The sequence below is a fragment of the Brassica napus genome, chromosome C1, assembly GCF_020379485.1.
Source record: "Brassica napus cultivar Da-Ae chromosome C1, Da-Ae, whole genome shotgun sequence".
Lineage (NCBI taxonomy): Eukaryota > Viridiplantae > Streptophyta > Magnoliopsida > Brassicales > Brassicaceae > Brassica > Brassica napus.
In genome coordinates, this window is record NC_063444.1 from 17200428 (window position 1) to 17222602 (window position 22175).

The following is a 22175-nucleotide window of genomic DNA, read 5'->3' on the forward strand; positions in this document are numbered from 1 at the left end:
CTTCAATATTAGTTTATAATATCTTAAATGTATTGGAGTGCCGCTGCCGACGTTGAGGAGACTAGAGGAGACAAACGAAGGAGATCAGAAGCCGGGAAGAGTATTGTCCGTTTAGTACGATTGCGTACTGAACACGTGGATATATATGATTGGTTATTCAGAATGAAACTGTGATTACCTTTACTGGTGAAATCATGTGCTTATGTGACCATGTGACCTTTTTGATGTAAAGAAAGTTAATGTGGATGGCATGACTGACGGTACCACGACGAGAAAAGTGGTTATGGCAGTACAAGCTTATTCACCGGATTTTACCAAATGTGTAGCAGCCGACGCTGATGGGATCAAATATCGACGTTAGTCCCATCAAGTCTCAACCCGTAAGGAAACAACTAATGTAGATTGTAGAGAGCTCTAGTAGCTAAAGTTGCTCTCTTTCTTTGTGACTGCTTGCTATTCAGTGTTTTAGCTTTGTGGATGATACCACTATTAACGTAACGATCCTATTTGGATTTTCAGCTGTGTCGTGTACTCGTGTGAGTTGGGGAAGATAAATGATATGTGCATTCTTTTCTATGGTTCTTGACATTTTATGACGCAAACATAAAAATGTGAAATTCCACTATATTAAAGTTCAAATGAAAGAAAGAGACCAAAACTGAACATTAATATTTCTTTTCTAATGTGAAGAAGATGAGAAAGGAATAAAATCATATTTGCTCATCCCAGCTTGGCTTTACTAACCTTTCCTATTTTTTGACACTTAAAACACACACAAAATAAAAGTCTGTTATTAGATGTAAAAATATGTTAATCAAAGCTCCTCGTGGCTCCCTTCTTCTTCATTGGCTGATTCAGATTCAGAAGAACTGGTGGAGTCTGGGGACTTTGATTGTTCCTCCTCCTTGGATGTGTTCTCCTTCTTGGTTGCTTTCTCTATCTTTGGCTTTGGCTTTGGCTTTGGTATCCTATTAACCTTCGTCACCTATATTTTATATATATTACCCAAATTAAATGAAAATTCCTTTTTATAATTATCTATCAAATCTCTTCTGTGTTACCTTGTCTTGCAGAGTAAATACTTTGGCGTACACTTCATCTGAGGTGAATACTGGCTTGCTCCACAGAGCACTCCTGTGACAAGAGTTTTGTGATAATTAACTCTCTCTCTCTCTCTCTCTCTCTCTCTAATTTTTTAAGACGTTGAAAAGAAAGATAAAATGAAGCAACACTCACTTTTTCTGCTCAGCTTCATTCTTCTCCAACCAGCTTTTTACTTTCTCTGCTTCCTTTGACACCTTAATAAGAAAAAGAAAAAATAAACGCAGTTTTAGCAGTGCTCGCCAACATGTTTCTAAAGAGAGCTGTGTGTGTGTGTGTGTTTTTGACTTAAGGATGAGCTAAACAACCTCGTCGATTTTTCCTCTCGGAAGCCAAGTTTTGTTCGTCTCCCACTCTTTTATGATCTGCAAATGTGGTTGAAACTCAGCCGGATTGTTTCCTTTTTTTATCAATGAGAAAACTGAAAAGTGCAAAATGTACCTCTTTCACTTCGGTTAGGTATTTTTGAGCGTATTCAACTGCTACTGGTCGTGCTGTAAGCTCCTCTGACCTGTACATATATATTAACAAATGGTTTGTGAGAACACTTTCAGGGAGCTCAGGTTCTATCAAAATATCGGCAGGGAAGAAACCGCAAAGATATGGGACTGCCTATGGCTTTTAGTGAGTCAAGCCGGTCCAGAAACTCAGTGGCATTAGCATCTTCTCCATCCATGTAAAGCCAATCTTGCACCTGAAAGCACACAATACACTCTTCACCGTCAAACGCTTATATTCGTCGTTAGAACCCAATGGCATACATAGTTCAATAGAAAATTGATGCATGCCTCATCAAGCTTCTCAACGAAAGCCTTGCGCTCTTCTTGGGTGGAAACCTTTTCAAATTCGGGTGTTTCTAGCTGGACAATGACAAAAATAAAACCAAAGCTTTGAGTTTTGAGAAGAATGTTATTAACTAAACAACATAATAGGAATAAGGAAAGCGACGATTTTAGCAATAAAAGAACAATAAAGTAGACGAGAGATAGTGATTTGTACCTTCTCTTTGGTAGCATAAACATAAGATTCAAGGTTGTTTTTCAACTCGGCTGTTCTTCTTCTTTCCCTATCTTTCTTGTCTAAGGCTTCTAATTTTATCTTAGCTGCATCAAGAGACTCTTTCGTAAAAGGTGCTCCAGGTCCAACAGTTTTCTCAACTACCTAAAAGTCAAATGTTCACATAAAATTGGTTAGTGATATTGACACACACAAAAGAAGCTTGGAAACAGTAAAGCCAGAATACACACCTTCAGAGGAACCCTGAATGTTCGCTTCTTCAGTTTTTTTTCTGTGCCCAAGTCAACCACAGCTGGTTCTTCTGTGGTTGTATTTGAAGCACTGCTGTTTTCAGCATCAGCTTGTAGCTCTTCTTTGTTTTCTTGTAAATTCTCGTCAGAGGGAGCTCCAGTAGAGGCATTCCCTGTTGTTGAGGTTGTGTTATTATCAACAGTCACGTTCTTCTTAGGAACTTCTACCCATTCTGTGATTTCAATGACAGCGTCTCCCCGATCTAGACTGAGAATCCCACTTCTACTTAAAGAGAAATGCAAATTTGCCTTGATAGGTGCTGATAAATTGCGGGAAGAGTACCTGTCCAGATCAAAAACGTTACATTTACTGGAAAAAGATTGTTTTCTTTAAACGAAAAGCAAGTCATAAGCTCTTACTTCTCAGTTGCAACCGCAAAGCCAGATACAGAATACTGTGCAAACACAGGGGAGGTAATTCCTGGGGGTAGGATATCCTCCGAATCATATGCAAGTGACACATCAAAATCTTTGTCAAGGACAAAGGATCTGAACATCTGTGAGAGAATCAGGTACACAGTATTATTACAAGACAGACAAACATTTTTTAAGCTTCTAAAGATTTTGAATGTAATGAAGTACCTTGCTCGGTAGCTTTTTCATCCGTGGTACGAGTTGTTGCTTTGTGCTCTCATCTTTCTTGACATTTGGACCTTCCAACTCAACTAAGAAACCATAGGGGGAACCATCAACTATACCTAGCCTACGTTTCAATTTGATTCCATCGCTCAAGTTAGCAGCATATAGTGCTGACCCAAGGACAATAGCCTCATCAGCATCCAAATGCTTGTCTAAATCTTGCTTCCCAATAAATTCCTGGATCGTGCTCTGTAACATAAAAAAAATATCAAATCAAAAGGACAATTTTGGATGAAGTAGCCGAATTGATTAGCTTCAAGTACATGAATATTTACCTGTAGTTTGGGGACTCTAGTAGCTCCTCCTATTAGCTCCACTGCATATATATCATCAATCTTCAAACCTGAATGCTTGAGCACATCTTTTAAAGGTGTAAGAGATCTCTCCCAAAGATCTTTGCATAGTTCCTCAAACTTCTCACGGGAAATCGTGCTCCTGCAAGAAGACGTAAGTTCAAATTCCACACGCGCATTCACAATAGAACAATCACGATCCAAACTCAAGCATGTGAAATCATTTCAACACTTTTCAGAGAAGGTTACGTGACCTGGGAAAATGCAAAAAAAAAAAACATTATAGACTTGTATACCTGAAGTCACGATCATCATGGAGAGACTCAACAGATATTGGAGCGGCAGTGTTTGCACTCAGAATTTCCTTCGTACGTTTGACTTGTTTTTTCAGTTTAGCCATTGCTTTAGGGAACTTCCTGACATCAACTCCATTACCGAGCTGTTTATTAAACTCATCTGCAAAGTACTCTACCAAGCGCATCTCCATACTCTGTCCTCCAAGTCCCGAGTCCCATCTTACATCCTTGACCTGCATTTACATGAATATATACAACAAATAAGCAACAAAAACCAAACTAAAAGAATTACCACGACTAGGCAGAGCTTATGGCACAAAATACAATGTAAAATAAGAGCATTAATGACCAACCTGAAACTGATTGACAGAAACAGTCTTGCCAAATTCCTTCTCACTGTAAGCTGAGTAATAGACAAGAGCTGCATAAGTACTACTCGAACCCATGTCATAAAATATAACATGTCTCGACCCATTAGAGAAATCCTTATCAATCCCATACTGCAAAGCCGCACCGGAATGCTCATGAACGAGTGAGAGGACATTAACCCCAGCCAACTGAGAAGCCTGGATCAAACCCCGTCTCTCAGCCTGCCCAAAGTAAGGCGGAACCGAAACAACCATATCCTTAACCGGAACCTTCGCATGAAACTCAGCCAAGTCTGATCCATACCCCAAGATCATAGCCAACAACTCCTCCACCGAGTAAACAGTTGCACCATCATCAATCTTAATACCAACCGCACCTCTAGAATCTTCCACGATATCAAACGGCAAGTAGACAGAATCGATAAAATCCTTGACGTGTTTGAAAGGCTTCCCAACCATGTCCCTAAGCTGTGAGTAAACTTTGTTCGGGTAACGAGCAGTGATCCCTGCAGCTTCCTCGCCTAGTAATCTGTCGCCAGAGTGGAATGCTACCAAAGCTGGGGATTTCCTCTTGGACATCTCGTTGATGGCTACAGAGATTGGGCTCTGTCCTCGTTTCAGGTTAACTACTGCGACTTTTACCCATTCCGAACCTAGATCCACACTCGAAACCGCTGATTCCGATGGAAGAGGGAGTAACGAGAGAAATGAGAAGAACACTACTAACACTGTAAACATCTTCCCCATGCTCCGATCGTTAACGAACACACCGAGAATAGAGCCGAAGTTACTCTACAAGACAAGAACAATCCGCAACATTAAAACTTGATTTCAACTTCATATAATCAGCTCCATAAAAGCCTAGCACAGCCATAACTGAGTGAAAAACTACTTAAGGCACATGGAATCGGAGACGAAACGTTGAGATTGAGCAATGTTTATCAGTAAACAAACAGGAACATTCGTAGAAGTTTCTAATGCAGGAAGAGAGATAGTACATCGAGTTGAATCTAAGAAAGTTCGATGAAAGCGTTAGTGTGAAATGCATGAGAGATACGTACCAGTTTCCGAGCTCCGATCGCATTCTCCGGGGAAAAATCGATCTGGAGATTCAAAGTTTCCCGTCTGGTTCTCGAGAAAACTCGAAGGAAAGAAAAGTAACCAAACGGAGAGGAGAGTGCATATATATTAACGGAAAAGAGAGTTATTAAAGGTGATTTATTAAGAAAATGCTGAGATGGAACTGTGATTAAGAGATACCACCAACCGAAATATTCCACGTGTTAAATTTAACACGTGTTGAGATGTGAGACGCTTAGTGTGTTGGTGATTACGCTTGAGGATAGCGTGGTAGTTCTACTAGAAGTCTGGACTCTGGAGTGTTGTTTGGCCAGGTGTAAACCTCTGGCTCAACGAGAGGGTCTAACGAACAGATTTGAACCTGATAATATATTGAGCCGTTGTTGGTAAATTCCAATAATTGTTTAGTTAAATAGGGGGTCTTGACCTACGTTGCACGGAAGCTTCATCGGACGTCCGCTTCCCGCTTCGGAACCGGAATTGGAATCAGAACCTTGTGGAAGCTTACGGAATCTCGCTTCCAAAACGCTTCCAAAATATTCTTTTTAAAAACACGTTGGAAGTTTATGATTCCGTTTTGGAATCACGCTTCCGTTCTTTAAAAAAAAATACAAGGTTGAATATCAATAAAAATATAATCGTAGTTATTAATTTCTGTAAAATCAAAATTTTAATAGTAATGAATAGAGAGGATATAAATATATAAATATTAAAATTAATACGATAAATTATCTTTATGTATTGAGGTTTTTATTAAACATATATCATATATTCAAATATATTGTGTCAATTATTTATGAAGCATTAACAATAATTAATATAATAATTTTTTTAAAACTTAATTTATGTCTATTTTCACAGTTTTAATATGAAATCATTACAAAATTATTACAAATGAATAAATAATTTATTTAAATTTATAACACATAATTTTTAGTCCTAATTGTTTTAAAAAAAATCTTATATTTTAATATATATATATATATATATACATATATATACATACATATGGATATACGCTTCCAATACGTACTCGCTTCCTAATTTTTCAAAAAATCTCGTTTCTGCGCTTACATACGCTTCCGTTTCCGCGTACCCGCTTCCGTTTCCATGTAACATAGGTCTTGACTCTTGAGATGGGACAAAAAAAATTTAGTTCCAATTTTGTTTTTCTTTTTTCTTTTGTGTTGGATTTCAAAATGAAATACAAACAAAAAATGTAAAGAATCAGATGAAATAACTTTATTTTACACTTGAGAAATCTAAGGAACAGGACAAAACGAAAACAATCTGTTTAGGACCAAAAAAAAAGGAAACTAGATTTAAGGTAATATAATATGATAAAATACAGGACGGGGAGATAGTTTAGGTGGTGTTTCAGAGTCGGAAAGAAACAAAGAGAGAGGTGGGTGTTATGTATGCCTATTAGAAAGAAGTAACTATAAACACTTGAAGCAGCAAGTAGCTAAGTGTGAAGCTCCTATACCACTCTCCTCTACATGTGTTGATCAGTCTCCTTACAATGGCTGAAACAAAACAACACTTGTTATAAAACCATGTAGATTCTTATGGTTGTATTGTTACTATTCTCTTTCAAAGTTTCACCTACCTGGTTACAGTAACCTGCACTGATGATGCAGCGGAACCATATATACTAGTCTGGGAAAACTTCGTCGCGCTCATTATCAGCTGAAGACAAATGTCCATGTCTAGTGATATTGTTGTTGTGGACCTCTTCTGGTATGTTGTCATCTTCTTCATCTTCCTTCGATGTTTTGTCGTAAGAAAAGGGTCTCTGACAAATGCAAGCCTGCGGGTACTCATGGAACTCACCGCGTCCTGGCTTGAACTCATCAGGATCACCCATGAAGCCTCGCTGACAAGATTTAACTTTCTTGGCGAAAGTGTGCCACTCCATCTTTTCACGGTCCATGAACAAAGCACTAAGCTTCTTTGCATTCGGCCTGATGGTCCTCTTATGCCCCATGTACCTCCTGCAATCACAAAGTGATCAATCCCATGTCTGATGGGGACAAATAGTGGAAACAAGTAGAAAGGCTTTGTTTACCTTCGGCCTGCAAGAATCTTGGCCATGTTTCCATTATTGTTAGTGATAAAGACATCACTTTCGTCGCTGACAATGTAGTCAATGGCGGCAAGGCGTGAAGAAAAGGGAAGCAAAGGCTTGAGCTCATCATTGGCAAGCATTTCCTTGGTGTAGAAGTTTGGGAACAGCTCTCTGAGTGGACTCAGTGTCTTCTCACCACCATATATCTCTCCAGACGCAACGTAGATGTACGTGTCATTAGCGAAACCGAGAGCGCGCAGCATTAAGCCCACTTCGTGAGGAGTAAGAGGGCATTTCCCACGCTTTCTTTCCTCCAGAGGGTCCAGATCCTGCAGTGATTATTGTTTAGTGAGATATTGCAACTTGAAAACAGCTTAACACACAAGTAAAAGAGATTTGTGAACTCACAGGTAAAGTGTCCCATCGTTTTCGTATTTCTGCAAGCTCAGCTCGCTCTTTTTCACCTCCGCCGAAGTCACAACCAGAAAAGGCTAGCATGTCAGGCTCAAACCTGCAGTTTACCGATGTAAATGACATGAAGATGCAGACGTCATGCTTAAGCAAAAAAAACAAGAGAAATAATACCTCAAGTGGACAGCAATAAAACGTTTGGCCATCTTTCTCATCCTCTTGACCACTTTCATTCCAACTGATTGTATTCGCTTTGTGAATCTTAAGGCATGGTAGTTGACCCTGCAGCGCAACTTCTGCATGTCTTCGTCTAGATCATTTGCTAGTCTGTAGTCGAACTTTGTCAATTGTAGAACCTGCAAGATTTCAAGAATTATGAACAAGCTCCTACAGTACAAATTAAAACAGAACCATAGAACTTTGATATAGACATCAGAAGATAATAGTGCAATTTGATTCTTAGGTGAAGTAGAGTCTTACATGTCTCCTGGAGAGAATTGGCAATACTTGGTCGAGATAATACTCAGGAGTAGACTTTCGAGGCACACGCATGGTATAAGGAGGTTTCTCCATCGACCTCATGACTCTGTCAGGTACTCTCTTTACTATAGTCACGTCTTTTGTAAGGGAAGCGATGAACCAGTTAACATCAAAAATATCATTAAAGTCACTGCACAGAAAACAAAGCAACTTGTTCAGTAAAAGTTTGTGCTGCAAACAGATTCAGATGATGCACTCCCATAGGAATTTTCCAAAACATGCAGAAAGTTACCTGTCATCTTTCCAATAAGAATGGTGATCCAACTCAGGTACCACTAAAGTAGCATTAAGAATCCGTGCAACAACCACCGCATCTGTTATCTGCTCATAAAAATAACACTTAGTTTCCTAAAAAATTGTAATGAGCATGTATACTCAATTGGGCATATCCTGACACATTTATTCTTTATCACTTACTCCTGTTCTTTGCTGGTTCAGACCTCCACTAGCCGCAATCAGCAAATACCCATTAGAACGGTGCTCCTGGACCGCAGCTGCATGCCCAAACCAAGATGTAAAAACAAATGTGAGAAGAAACTTTAACTTACACAACAGATTTTCAACGATACAAGAAAACAAGAAGTATTAAGCCCAAATTAGCATTTGCAAACCAATATAAAAAAGAGGGTAGGTAGAGCCAAACTTGCTAGTAGATCAATAAAGTCTCAGAATTTTCCTACTAGAATCCAAGAATCAATTCGGAAAAGCACTAAAAAGTTTCACATTTCTGACACTTACGTGGGAAGTTCCTTCCTCTTTCACTGCATCCATAGAAGAACTTTGAATATTTCGACTTCCATACATCAATTGGTTCCCTACGGCTCATATCCTGGAAAAAAAAAATCCAAATTTTCAAGAAGCAGTTAGGACAAAACAGTGAGTACCTCAGTGTAAGCAAGAAACGCTAAGGGTACCAGTAAGCTCCGTTTGCTTAGTTGCTGAGAGTACCACTCGAGGTGGGAGACAACATGACCGGTGAAGAGTGAGATGACCCCTAAGGTGAAAAGCATGAACCCACAAACCCATGTCCACATTACCGTTCTCTTGGGCTGGCCCGAGAAAGATCGCCACTTCCATAACGCGCTCTTGTTTCCGCCGCCGCCGTTGAGCTGAGGCGAGTTCGTCGTTACGAGCCTCGCGCTCGACCTCCACACCTCAGCTAGGCTCATCGATTGAAATGACTTCTCACCACCAGTTTCATCACTGATTTTACCGAAATGCCATTCCCCCTCTCTCCCCGATGCGATGGAGACTCTCGGGGAACCACTGAATCTGGTACAAATCGAGGATTTAGTGGAGTACCCTAATCGGAGGTTAAACAGATCGGAGGGTTTTGAGAAAGCGTGCAAAGAAAATATAAGGGAAAGGATCTCTCTTTTTCTCTCTCTGATAGTTTGAGATTTTTCGAAATGGTGAAGACGGAGAACTAGAAGAGACAGAACAGAACAGGCGTAGCCTTTTTGTCCTAATTTTATTCACCTGAACTAATTACACTTGTTAGCTACACAAATCACGATAACCAAATTACAGTAAAAACCAAAATTAACTCTGGTATTAAACCGGTTTCCACGCCACTTGACAGTTGTGATTTGCTTTAAAGGCTTGTTGGTTTATTTCAACTACAACAATTACTCTCAACTTTACTTCGACGTCACATTCTGTTAAAAATAGTATGTTCCATGGATCCTTTTTTTTTTTTTTTTTAATATTAGGGGTTCCGTGAGCCTCCAATTTGGTTAATAATATTTCAAGTATATATATTACAACTCTTTATAAGATCTATTTTAGATTTAGAATTATTTAATAATACTTCTAGTTCAGTTATTTTTATTAAATCAAAATAAATAAAACTAAATATTTGTAGTAGTTATTTAGGTTTTGGATATTCATTTTAAATACTAATTTATATTTTTGGATCTGAATTTTAAGATTTGTTTCTCATATTTCTAGGTTTTGGATATCCATTCAAATTCGAAGGGTTTGATAGAAAATTTGAGTTATTTGGTTTGATCCGTTTGGATTCAGCTAGAATCTCAGTTACGAATATTCAGGTCTAAGATTTCTAAGTAAGATTTTTTTATACATTTTGATCCAAAAAAAGATTATTTTATATATATAAATATCTAAAGAAATTTAACGGTTAACAAAAAAACACTTATAAGAATATACAGTTTTTTTTTTCTTTTTGAAAAAGGGCTTCAGTAATGTTTCTTCTTCCATGTCTTTTTGGAAACACAAGTGAAGAAAAGATCGAAGAAAGCACAGATGTACATGAGAATCTGTAAAATCAGTAGCGAATTGAAAGGTAGTTGTGATGGGGTCACGTGATATAATATCAACCACGTGTCCGCCGCAAGTCCACCGGCAAGTTATGATCACACGATAGTCAAACCAAACGAAAATATGACGAATTTAAACTAAGATATTAAACCGATTTATGCACACCAACTTGGCCTTTTTTAGCATATCAAGCTGGTTTTATTTAGTTCCATGACTGGACCACTGATCAACGTCCTGATATGCAGCTTAATTAATGTGATCACGTTATGTAGCGCATGCAATGATTAATTAAGCTATCAATTAATTAGCATGGGTTCTAATTCGTTTTGTCAGAATTTTGGTGACACACTGTCACTAGTCACTACCAAAGGAAAGTCAAAATGTATTTTTTTTATAACAAATAGTCAAATGTCTTAAGAAACAATGAAGAAACAATTTATGAAGAAATTAAAGACAACATAAATTATATTGCCTCTAATTTTTTGGGTTGTGTAATCACAATAACACAACCAAAACTAGAAATCTCTAGAGACCATAAGAAAATTAGCGATTAAATGCGATATTTAGGTTGACCTTTCATATATTCTCTTGCCTCTGATTTTTGGCTAACTTGGTCTTTGGTTTGTGGTAACTGGTAAGTGTTTATCCTGTCGTGCTTTTTCCTTAGATTTGAGTCTTGGAATCTGAGTGGGATTGTGGGTGAGTGCGGTTTCCTATGGGCCTCAGGCGATTTTCAGTTTTTGGTTGTGTGTATTAAGAGTACACAAAATATATATCCTTTTTGTTCATGTAGTTTCTTCCTCCATTTTAGTTCTTTAGTGACCACTGCGTTCGGTTTTGGTTGCACAAAGTTGAATCCAAATTTAGATACGGTCTCTTTTCGGGTCGTGTGGTCAGTTCGTGTGATGATTTCAGAAATTCCTTGCCTACCTCTTCTTATTCTCGCTGGTCATGATGATAAATTTTGAAGAAATCTTTTACCACTGGTCGTGGTCTTGGTGAAGTAGTAGCTGTTTTCATTTGTGACGGGGTGTACAAGTGGTGTTCGGTACAATTCCATGGTGATTAGGATGTTATGATACCGTTGAAGTTGTTGTAGGTAGTGCCGCGGTGTTATGCTAAATGTTGTCTGAAGTCTTCACCAATTTGGATTATGGTTTTATGTATAGGAGGTACTTCAGGCCCGCCTCAGAGTATTAGGTATGTTTCTATTCGTGTTTGAAGACGGTCCCGTTCTTTCCTTCAAGTTCTGATGATTGGTGTTGAGTTCACCTTAGTTAGGCTCGTCCTTTTGTTCAAATTTGAGTATTTTCAATCATTATCTCTTTGCAGTTAGGATTAGTCCTTTGCCGAAATGTTTATTTGGTTGTTTAATTTAAGTGTTTTTTTCCCATTGATCTAGGGTTTGATTGGTGACATGTGGTAAGGTTGATTAAGTTTGAGTTAAGCTTGTAACTCAAAAATGTTACCAATTATGCATTAAATTTTTTTTTTTTTGATTTTAAGTTTGATTTAAGATGTGTTGTAGTTGAGTTACAACTTTGATTTAGACCTTTTATAAAATTGCTAACTCAAAACATAAACCTACATCAACCAAAATCTCATGTTTTAGGAATTGAGTTACAAATTTAATTGATTTTTCTGTTTAAAAAAAATGAAGAAATCAATAAGCTAAAGTTGAGCTTTTCCATCTTCATCTTCTTTACGTGCAAAACATATTTTCTTTTTTATGTTTATTAATTTTTGTTTATTCTTTTGGATGAAGATGTCTAATAATGAAAATATTGATGATGTTGGTGCTGGTGCTGAAGACGACGGTGGAACTACACGTCGTAAGGTAAATTTTATAATTGATATGTTAAATTGAAAATGATATGAAGTTATAGTATTTTAATTATTTTAACATAACCATAGAAACAAAAACAAATTTAACTTATTCTTGATATTAAAATAAATATTATTAGTAGTTATTATAATACTTAGAAAATAATAGATACTGAAAATTATTTTTCAAACTTTTTATACTTATTTAAAATAAATTTTATTTTTATTTTTATTTTTATTTATTTAAAAAAATAGCTTAATAAAAAATTTACTATTTATCTGTTTATATCTATTTATCTGTTTATATATTCAATTATTTTATTCATAACTCATACTGTACATCAAAAATGTTATCAATCATAAATTTTAATAAAATGATAATTTTTATTTTTACTGCAAAACTTACCACATAAACTTACCGTTTTTACCACATACTTTTTACTGCAAGTTACATCGACTACAAATCATACTGTAATTCAACTCTAATACTACATGTCACTAGTCGGAGCCCTAGTTTCAGAAAGAGTTTGTTCCTTCTGATTTATGATTCTGGAGGGATTTAGGTCCTTGCCGGCTCTTGGCTATGGAGGGACAGTGATCCTGCTGGCTTTTGTACTTCATTATTTTGTTAAATTAATCTATGACAAAAATAAAATATTTACGCTAAGATTTTTAAAAGTTTTAAGACATGTTATCCAAATTATATTGTTTAACACATACTTTTTAAAATTGTTTAACATAGTTTTGTACTTCCTATGCTTGGACTTAAATTTTGTAATTGTGTATGTTAATTTTGAATCTTTGCAACATATTTTAATGCAACAATCTTTTCATTAGTAAGTGTTAGAAACAGTCTGCGATTAAAAGGTGCATGATTACTTGTACATAACAAACGATATACTAATTAAGAGGTAGTGGTTTAGTGGTAGACAGATTTTGGAGAGCTAAATAACTCGGATTCGAAAGCACCCTACTAGATTTCATTTTGTTGCCATGTGGATATGAGACAATGCTTTAAGTTTCATTTGAATACCAGGGGAAAATGTCTATCAATAAACTACACTTCTTTTTAAGAATAGTTTGAACTTTTCCATAAACTCGTAATATCTCCATATTAATGAAAAAAAAATGCTTACAAACACTTAGAAGTTATGTTAACCAAAATGTGCACGTTAATTTTGTAATCTCTGTAACCTAGGCTTGGACTTAAATTTAGCAATTGTGTATGTTAATTTTGAATCTTTGTAACCTATCTTAATGCAGCAATCTTTTCATTAGTAAGTGTTTGCACGATTACTTGTAAGTAGCTAAAGATATGCTAACCATAAGGTGGTGGTTTAGTGGTATGCAGATTTTGTGGAACTAAGCAACTCAGGTTTGAATGCATTCTACTAGATTACATCTTGTGGCCACGTGGATATGAGACTACGTTTTAGATTTCATTTAGATATCCAGAAAGAGTGTTCATTCATGGACTGCACTTCTTTTTAGAGATTACTTTGGATCTTTTCATAGATTTAAGATACCTCTAGGTTAATAAAAACTATATGTTTACAAACACTTTGAAATTACGTCGAGCTAGTTATAGCCTACAAGGCTACAACTTATTTGTTAACAAAAAAAAAAGGTATAAAACTCCTGACGTTTTCTGGATAGTGAGAGTTGAATACGATAGGACTAATCTCAAAATTGATTTAAATAAATGAAGCTAATTGATAAAGTAGTTTATCCTTATTGGTTCACCCTCCCTATCTTCACACGTTACCCTCTTACTGATCCCCGTGGATATGTTCTTCATGCAAACTTTCCCAATAACCATATATCTCAACTATAACAATCCTTAAGGCCTTGATTCTTCAATAATCGTTAAATAAGGATCGGATGGATATATACATATGAAATTAAAATTTACCTAATTCTGATCAACAAACTCAATGTTCACCTCAACCATACTCCAACGAACCCAGTCCCAATCATCTACTCAAACTCATTGCTTAATTAGCTCATTTTAATCACGAATGTTAATCCATTAATAGCGTGCGCATACTTTTCTTTTGTTGTTGATCAACTTTATGTAGACATGTCAATTCACTAATTTATACCTTTTGTGACTTCATAATTCAGTTAACACATACACAATTATTATAATTTTCTGATATTTTAAACTCTCAACTCATAATCTATATTCTAATTGTTTTTTGCCATCCAGTTAGCGCGATGTTTAACATTGATCACATATCGTCTATGCGATTGGATGTTGAAACATTAATTTTGACTTCCCAACTTTAAAAAGCTATTTTACCAAAAAAAAAAAAAGCTTTTAAAAGCTAACCAAAAGTTAGCTTAAAAGACTTTTAAAAGCTATGTACATAACTATTATGACTTAAAAATAATTAAAAACGTAGTTAAGATTTATATTAAATTTTTTATATTTAAACAAAATCTAAGGATTAATCCTGCATGCGGATGTGGTGGGTGACGAAAGAGGCTCGGAAAGTTCCTTAAGGACTCGGGTCCGAAACCTCATATCCAAACTACCATAAGTGTGCAGACAACATGAATATCTAATTTCCCTTGCAAACAACCTGATTTGTACGGCGTCTAGGAACAAGTCCTCAGAGATTATTCGGTTGGATCTCGATCCGCCGGATCTAAGGGTTGACTCTACATATGTACGAGAAATACTGTAGTATAAATATTGCAGAATATGAATATGATTCTCAAATACAATATACTAGGTGATTCTCCTGTACTCATGCACGAATATAAATCTTTATAATATTAATATGTTATAATCAATTGATATTTAATTTTGGTTTTAATTCAATTTTTAAATTATATGTATAATTTATATTAATAATAATATATTATTTTAATTATATGTATGATATTGGATAAGTTATATCTAGTCGTTTGGTTGGTTTTTGGGTCAACAATCGATTTGTTTATCACTTGGGTATATTGGATTGCATCTATATATTTCCTCGAATTCAACTAAAATATTTTATTCTAATGTAGTTAATTTTGATTAAATTCGTATTTGCATTTAGATTGGTTATTTTATTAGATATGTAAATATATTACCGTAAGATTATGTATAACGTAATATATATTTTCGTTAGAATTAAATAAAAAATAATTTGAAGTGTTTATTAAAAATTACATAAATGAAAATAACGAAAAAATAACGATGATGTTTTGAAGTCTCATGCATATATAATTTTATTTATTAATAGGTTTTCAGTCATCATGTAATTTATATGTATAAAAATAAATAGATTCTTATTATAAAATTATATTTTCTTATTGTAGTTAGATCATTGATTTGGATATAAGTTGGATTAGTCGAGTTACTCATGTTGTCAGTATATAGATTTTACAATAATTAAAATATTTATAACTTGTAAATAATTGTATGCCTTAGATTTATTGAAAGGTAAACTGAAATTATATTAAATAATTTTAAAAATGAGAATTCAGATTTGCTTGGGTGTTTTGATTATGGGTATATTAAGTTCCACAAACATAAAGAAAACATAAAATTAAAAAGAAACAAAATATTAGGAAAAAATATTTTTTAATAATGATAAAGTATAATATATGTACATCATTAAAAGTATATGCTATTTAAAAATATTTTAAATTATATGATCAAAATATGCTTATCATTAAAAAAAATTTAGGTTCCATTTTTAATATCCCTTAAAAATCATCCCTAAAATTGTGATTGTTTTTGTGAAATCATATTATATAAGTAAAATATAATTTATGGGTGTTTTTGATGTAATTGTAAGATATTATAGTTAGCTAAAGATTATGAAAAAAAAAAATTTCAATAATAATAATTATAAGTTTTTTTTTTTGACAACAAGACATTCACAGACTCATATTGACTCTGTAAATCAGATCAGTAACTCCGCATCCATGTGAACGACGGAATACAGTTGTTTCCTAGCACTGCGTGCTAAGCTATCCGCCCGTAGGTTCTCCGTCCGAGGTACATGTACAATATCTGAGTTGAGGAAGCTTCTCCGTAAAATCTTGATATCTTCCAAATAACTTTCAAATGCTGGCAATTCTTCTGGTTCTGAAACCATCTTCACCAATTGAGAACAATCCGTTGCAAAAGTAACCTGAAACTGTCGTAAATTCTTCATACATTTCATTGCCCAAATCAAAGCCTCCACCTCCGAGTGAAGAGGTGAAAGACATGCCCTTACATTCCTTGCTCCTAATAAGGCCTCAAAGCCCGGTAATGTACTATACCATCCCTGTCCCGAAAAGAGTTCTTTATCTTTCCACGAACCATTTATAAAACACCATCATCCTGGAGTTTCTAATGTGGGTCTGGGCCGTACCTGTCGCTCCCTCTGCTGATCAGTAACTACATGTGCTTCAACCCAAAGTGATGATTCCAATTCTGCTAATTGAAGTGTTTCCCTTGGATCAATATCCAGATTACTAAACACTTTATTATTTCGGCCTTTCCAAATATATCAGAATATCCATGCAAATTGGTGGTCATCCATCTTTAGATTGACTCTCCAAAAATGATCTATGTTACCAAAAAAAGAACAAATAGGAAAAATATTGAATAATAATTCTAAGCTATTTTTAGTCAATTAAACATAAATCAGTTTATGTTATTAATTATTTTATGTAATCATCTAAGAAAATAGATAGATATAAAGAAAATATTTATATTACTTTGAAAATATATTTATTTTGTATTGTATAAAGTATGTATTAAAAGGAATAATATTTATTTTTAATATAAAGATTATCTTTGTGAAATTTTTTTATGAAATCACATCATATAAAAATATATTTTTGTTTTCATCTAAGAAAATATAGATATGAAGAAAGTATTTTTATTACTTTGAAAGTATTTGTTTTATATATACACATATTTTCGTTTTTAAATTTGTTTTTAAACTTTATAAATGTTTCCTTTTTATTACATATGTTATTTGGAAAAAGTAAAATGGAAACTAAAAAAAAATAATTTAAATTCAATATTTTAAGTTCATTAAGGATACCTCTGTAAATAACCATCGTAAGAATTAACGTGAGCGCAACATGTAGGAAACTGACTTCTCAAATAATATTACAGAGATGTGTCACAAATATGGCTGGCTTAACATTGTTAGGGACCCTAGGGTAATTTATTTTTTACCTTTTAAGATTTATTTTTTCTTCAATATTTTGAATATTTTTATTTTAAAATTTTTAATAGTAATATTTTGTGATGTAAATAGATATATACAAATTTAAAATATTTTTGGGCCTCTTTTCAATCTTATTTATTAACATTTTAAAAACATATCATTTATAAAAAAAATTTGGACCCCTTAACTACTAATATACGGGGAAGACACGGGTTTGAACCGAGACGGTCGCACCGATTGTTTAACTGGTCACAAATAGCATGGATGTATATCTAAAGTTAGTTAATTTGTGGTATATATATATATATTAAATGGATTTTTAACGTTAAAATTCCTTAACTAAGTTTGTTTTGGATAAAAACCCATAAACTAAGTATTTAAGAAAAAAACTCTCAAACTAACTTTATTTAATGAATTAAACTCTAACATGTCATAATTACCAATACTACCGGTAAATCTTTAGTTTAGGAGATTCTACATAAATAAACATAGTTGATGGGTTTTACTCTTAAAAATATAAAATAAAAAATCGAAATTTTTTAATATTATCTAAAAACTAGTAAGTTAAATTTTGAAAATTATCATTTTTAAATCTTTTTGTAAATATATGAGTTTGATGTGTTTTTAACATCAACATTATATATGTATAAATTAAAAATGTAAAACTTCAGAAAATATAATAAAAATTATCTACAGATTTATTATTACATTTTTATTAAATATAATATAATTTTATAAATTATATTTTCTTGTTTATTACATTTTTAATCTTTGGCTTCGATTCAATTACCAATTTTGAAGAAAAAAATGGCGGTGAATTTTTTTGTTCCACAAAATTGGTATCAATTAAGTTGAACTTTTTGTCAATTTATGAATACATGGGTCCCACTAAATTTCTTTCTTTTCCTCATATATGAAAACCTACGAAAAAATATTTTCCTCTTATGAGGAACAAATTGAAACAATAATTAAAGTTCAAAAATATTATAAAATTCCAGATAATTCAAAAAGTGGGCAAGACTAATAAAATATTCACTCACTTAATTTGACCTCATCATGTAAAAAGATAAGAAACAAAAAGGTTTAAACGAACAGAAGAAGAGTTAAAGATCAGTTACAAAAAAAAAAAAAAAAAAAAAAAAAGAAGAGTTAAAGATCACTGTTTTGTATTTTCTTTTAGTATTTTCGTAGCCAAAACTATCTCTTGCATGTCTTCATATAATTATATTATTTTTTTTTACTTTTCTATGGCTTATATTATTTTTCTTACTTTTCCATGGCACCTTTTAAATATAGATCTTATGTGTCGTAATTAAAAAGATACAAATCTTTTGTTGGTGGAATTATAACATATTTTACTTAGAAATTTAAATGTGTATCATAAGTTTAAAGCTAATTTATATATTTATTATATTTTCTGGATTTTTACATTTTTGATTTATACATATATAATGTTGATGTTAAAAACACATCAAACTCATATATTTACAAAAAAAAAATTAAAAATACTAATTTTGAAAATATAAGTTACTAATTTTTAGATAATATTATAACATTTTGGATTATTTTGATTTTTTTAAATGGTAAAACCCCTCAATTATATTTACTTAATGTATAAATCCCTAAACTAAAGATTTACCAACAGTAATGGTAATTATTACATGATAGAATTTAATTCATTAGATAAAACTAAAACTAGTTTGAAGATTTTTTTGTTAAATACTTAACTCTAGAGGGTTTTTATCCAAAACAATTAGTCGAGGGATTTTAAGTTAAAAAATCCATATAACGGGGTATTCATTGTCCTATTAGAACAAGGAATCAATGAACTTCAAATCTAGTTAATACCTAAACCGGACAGGATTCAGTTGACCTGACCAACCAACTTCCAAGTAGTAAGACGAAATTGTACCCTTACGTCAGAATCTATATAACTCTTTCCCACTTTTCTGTCTCTCTTTCACTTTTCTTCTGAATCGATCTTACCTCTACCTCCATACTACTTCATATTTAAATCAACTTTTAAATAGATTCAGAATCTTTATATCTCACGCAGACAATATCTCTCCGTGGGTTTCGTTAGAACCCATGTCTCATAACCTAATCAATAGAAACATAGCACTCTATGCTGTGTTAATCACGTTCTGTTTCTTGTTCTGTTCTGCCAGAAACATACCGGAGGTATCCACAGCTAAAGCAACTCAAACAATAGACGTCAGCAACGCCACGTGGCATAATTTCGCACGTCTTGTAGATGTCCAGGTAGGCAGCCACGTCAGCGGCGTATCAGAACTCAAAAGATACCTCCACCGTTTCGGCTACGTAAAAGACGACGCGACGGACTTCTCCGACGTGTTCGATGGTCATCTTGAATCCGCGATATCTCTGTACCAACAAAACCTCGGTTTACCGATAACCGGAAGATTCGACACGAGTACCGTCACTCTCATGTCGTCACCGCGTTGCGGCGTTAGCGATACACACATGATCGACACCGGCGTGTACACTACGGCGCGTTATACGTATTTCGGCGGTAAGCCTAAGTGGAACCGCGACACGCTAACATACGCCTTCTCGGAAATACACAAACTCGATTACTTGAACTCCGACGACGTTAAAAAAGCTTTCCGACGATCTTTTGGTCAGTGGGCGAGCGTGATTCCGGTGACTTTCGAGGAGACTGATGATTACTCCTCGGCGGATTTAAAGATCGGATTTTTCTCCGGCGATCACGGTGACGGGCAGCCGTTTGACGGTGTTCTCGGAACCTTAGCTCACGCCTTTGCGCCGGAGAACGGGAGGCTTCACCTTGACGCGGCGGAGACATGGGTCGTTGACGATGACTTCAAGGGTAAAGGATCGACGGTGGCGGTTGATTTGGAGTCGGTGGCGACTCACGAGATTGGTCACTTGCTGGGGTTAGGACATAGCTCGCAGGAGTCGGCGGTTATGTATCCGAGTGTCCGGCCGAGGACAAAGAAAGTTGACCTTACGGTTGATGACGTGGCGGGTATACTGAAGTTGTATGGGGCGAATCCAAGATTACGGTTGGATTCACTGACGCAGTCGGAAGATTCTCTACAAAACGGCTCTGTATCAGGGAGATTCTTGTCGGGGAATTTCACCGGTTATGTTCTGCTGGTTGTGCTGATTCTGTTCCTATAGGTTTTCAGGAAAATATAGTCTGAAATAGCAAATTGTATAAATATAAAAAGGTATAGGGGAAAGGGATGGATATAGTGGAAAATTATGTTTTCCATGGTCTATAGGATTATTATTCTTTGGTTTATTAATTACTTTGGGTTAATGTACATCATTATCTCAAAAATTGAAAGATGAAGATGTTTAACATCATCGGTGTCCCATTGGTAATGACGCTGCATAGATGAGGTTGATCAGTTATATTTTTGTTCCAAGTAGATCTTTATTTTCAATCAGCTAATTAAATACATATAATTTATCTCCATATTTACTTGTTTTCTCTTAAATAAAAAAATAATTAATTGCTGAAATAGTGTAAGAGCAGAATATTGCTTAATATTTTTGGCAAAGTATGAACGAATCATACAAACTTATTTTAACAATTTATATATTACCAAAGTATTGGTGGTTTAGTAATGGTGTAAAAAAATTCAGTTTTTTTTTTGTATTTCAGATATAAATTAAACTAGGTTTTGATCCGTGCGCCCGCACGGGTGTATATTTTGCATAATTATATATTTTTGTTAGTTGTAGACTTGTAAGTTAATGTTTCATAGGTTATTGAGTTCTGATATATAGTGTATCTTGTTCAATTTTGCTTGGTGTCGAATTTTAAACTATTAGTTGTATTTTTTTTCAATTGTACTTTTTTTTTTTACTTTTACTTGGTAAATTAAACAATTAAGTGTAAAATATTGGAGCATTTTGTTTATATTAGGTGTGTTTTATTAAATTATACTATAAAATTTGTGTGATAAATAATTTTAAAAAATTACATTTGATTGATTTTCAAAAAAAAAAAAATATTAACAGCAAAAATGAAAGGATATGTAAAATTAGACCAAAAAACATTGACAAAAAGTATTGATCTGCATTATTATATTTACAAAGCCCATTTTGATGAATTGAAATAGACAATTTATTTTTATTAAAAATTAGTGGGCTTTAAACATTAATCGAAGCCCATATTTTTTTCCGGGAAAAGAAACAGAAATATGTTTCTTTGTACAACTTTTTAGTTCCCTTTCTTCTGTAGATCTCTTTCTCGGTGCCGTCCGCCTTCTGGCAATATGTTCCTAATGTCGTCATCTTAGACATGTTGCGGTTTGTGTTTTCTTTGATATGATTTGGAGAATAGATGATGAGATATATATAGTTGTGATAGCAAATGAGATCCCGTTAGGTTAATTCGTAATAATTATATGATAAATTTTGGTAGTTATTATTTAAACATAGAATCAATGGCAAAATCTTTGTAAAATTATTTAATGTACATTCATTATTTTTTATCTAATAGCGAAAAGAGAATATTTGATCTTCAGAGATAAGCATTACTTGGTTGGCAAGTTTTTTGAAAGATAATTACGTGATTGCGTTAGTTATTTGATCCCTTTTTTAAATGCTGACTGCGTACAATTAGGAAACAATATTCTTTGTTGATTTGTTTTTTAATAATCGTAAATTTAGGAGTCATTTTTGGAATATTTTGTAGTATGGAAGGAAAGAAGTTTAATTAGGTACGATTTTATATGCAAAATCTTAGCTAATATGATATTTAAGGAGAATATTATACGCATATACAAAATATACCAAATTGAT

At 34.0% G+C, this 22175-nt stretch overlaps 3 protein-coding genes across 3 annotated transcripts; 1 reads left to right on the forward strand and 2 right to left on the reverse strand.

Moving 5' to 3' along the window:
* Positions 1–608: 608 nt before the first annotated feature.
* Positions 609–5200, reverse strand: LOC106434994 (heat shock 70 kDa protein 17-like). The gene is made up of 15 exons (XM_013875854.3): positions 5066–5200; positions 3990–4796; positions 3637–3869; positions 3323–3482; positions 2991–3236; positions 2769–2905; positions 2349–2691; positions 2101–2262; positions 1890–1961; positions 1695–1795; positions 1543–1612; positions 1410–1466; positions 1237–1298; positions 1062–1134; positions 609–985 (listed from the first exon to the last, which is right to left on the reverse strand). Exons 2-15 carry the CDS (start codon positions 4749–4751, stop codon positions 815–817), a joined length of 2649 nt encoding a protein of 882 aa, XP_013731308.2. The 5' UTR covers positions 4752–4796; positions 5066–5200; the 3' UTR covers positions 609–814.
* A 1102-nt stretch (positions 5201–6302) lies between these two features.
* On the reverse strand, positions 6303–9552 carry LOC106434996 (O-fucosyltransferase 29). The gene is made up of 10 exons (XM_013875856.3): positions 9018–9552; positions 8842–8932; positions 8521–8597; positions 8336–8424; positions 8044–8233; positions 7738–7919; positions 7561–7663; positions 7153–7481; positions 6694–7078; positions 6303–6610 (listed from the first exon to the last, which is right to left on the reverse strand). The coding sequence occupies exons 1-9, from the start codon at positions 9270–9272 to the stop codon at positions 6739–6741; spliced, it is 1656 nt and encodes a 551-aa protein (XP_013731310.2). The 5' UTR covers positions 9273–9552; the 3' UTR covers positions 6303–6610; positions 6694–6738.
* A 9499-nt stretch (positions 9553–19051) lies between these two features.
* Positions 19052–20794, forward strand: LOC106434988 (metalloendoproteinase 1-MMP). The gene has a single exon (XM_013875848.3). It carries the CDS (start codon positions 19464–19466, stop codon positions 20538–20540), a length of 1077 nt encoding a protein of 358 aa, XP_013731302.2. The 5' UTR covers positions 19052–19463; the 3' UTR covers positions 20541–20794.
* The last annotated feature ends 1381 nt before the right edge of the window (positions 20795–22175 follow it).

What these genes read in the sequence shown, in the direction of transcription:
- LOC106434994 (XM_013875854.3), bottom strand. Translation starts at nt 4,751, where the DNA reads ATGGGGAAGATGTTTACAGTGTTAGTAGTGTTCTTCTCATTTCTCTCG. An exon ending in TTTCTGTCAATCAGTTTCAG is followed by an intron (nt 3,870 to 3,989) that starts GTTGGTCATTAA and finishes ATGTAAATGCAG; the next exon opens with GTCAAGGATGTAAGATGGGA. An exon ending in TGAAAAAGCTACCGAGCAAG is followed by an intron (nt 2,906 to 2,990) that starts GTACTTCATTAC and finishes ATTCTCTCACAG; the next exon opens with ATGTTCAGATCCTTTGTCCT.
- LOC106434996 (XM_013875856.3), bottom strand. Translation starts at nt 9,272, where the DNA reads ATGAGCCTAGCTGAGGTGTGGAGGTCGAGCGCGAGGCTCGTAACGACG. An exon ending in TTTATTGCTGTCCACTTGAG is followed by an intron (nt 7,664 to 7,737) that starts GTATTATTTCTC and finishes GGTAAACTGCAG; the next exon opens with GTTTGAGCCTGACATGCTAG. An exon ending in AAGATTCTTGCAGGCCGAAG is followed by an intron (nt 7,079 to 7,152) that starts GTAAACAAAGCC and finishes TTGTGATTGCAG; the next exon opens with GAGGTACATGGGGCATAAGA.
- LOC106434988 (XM_013875848.3), top strand. Translation starts at nt 19,464, where the DNA reads ATGTCTCATAACCTAATCAATAGAAACATAGCACTCTATGCTGTGTTA.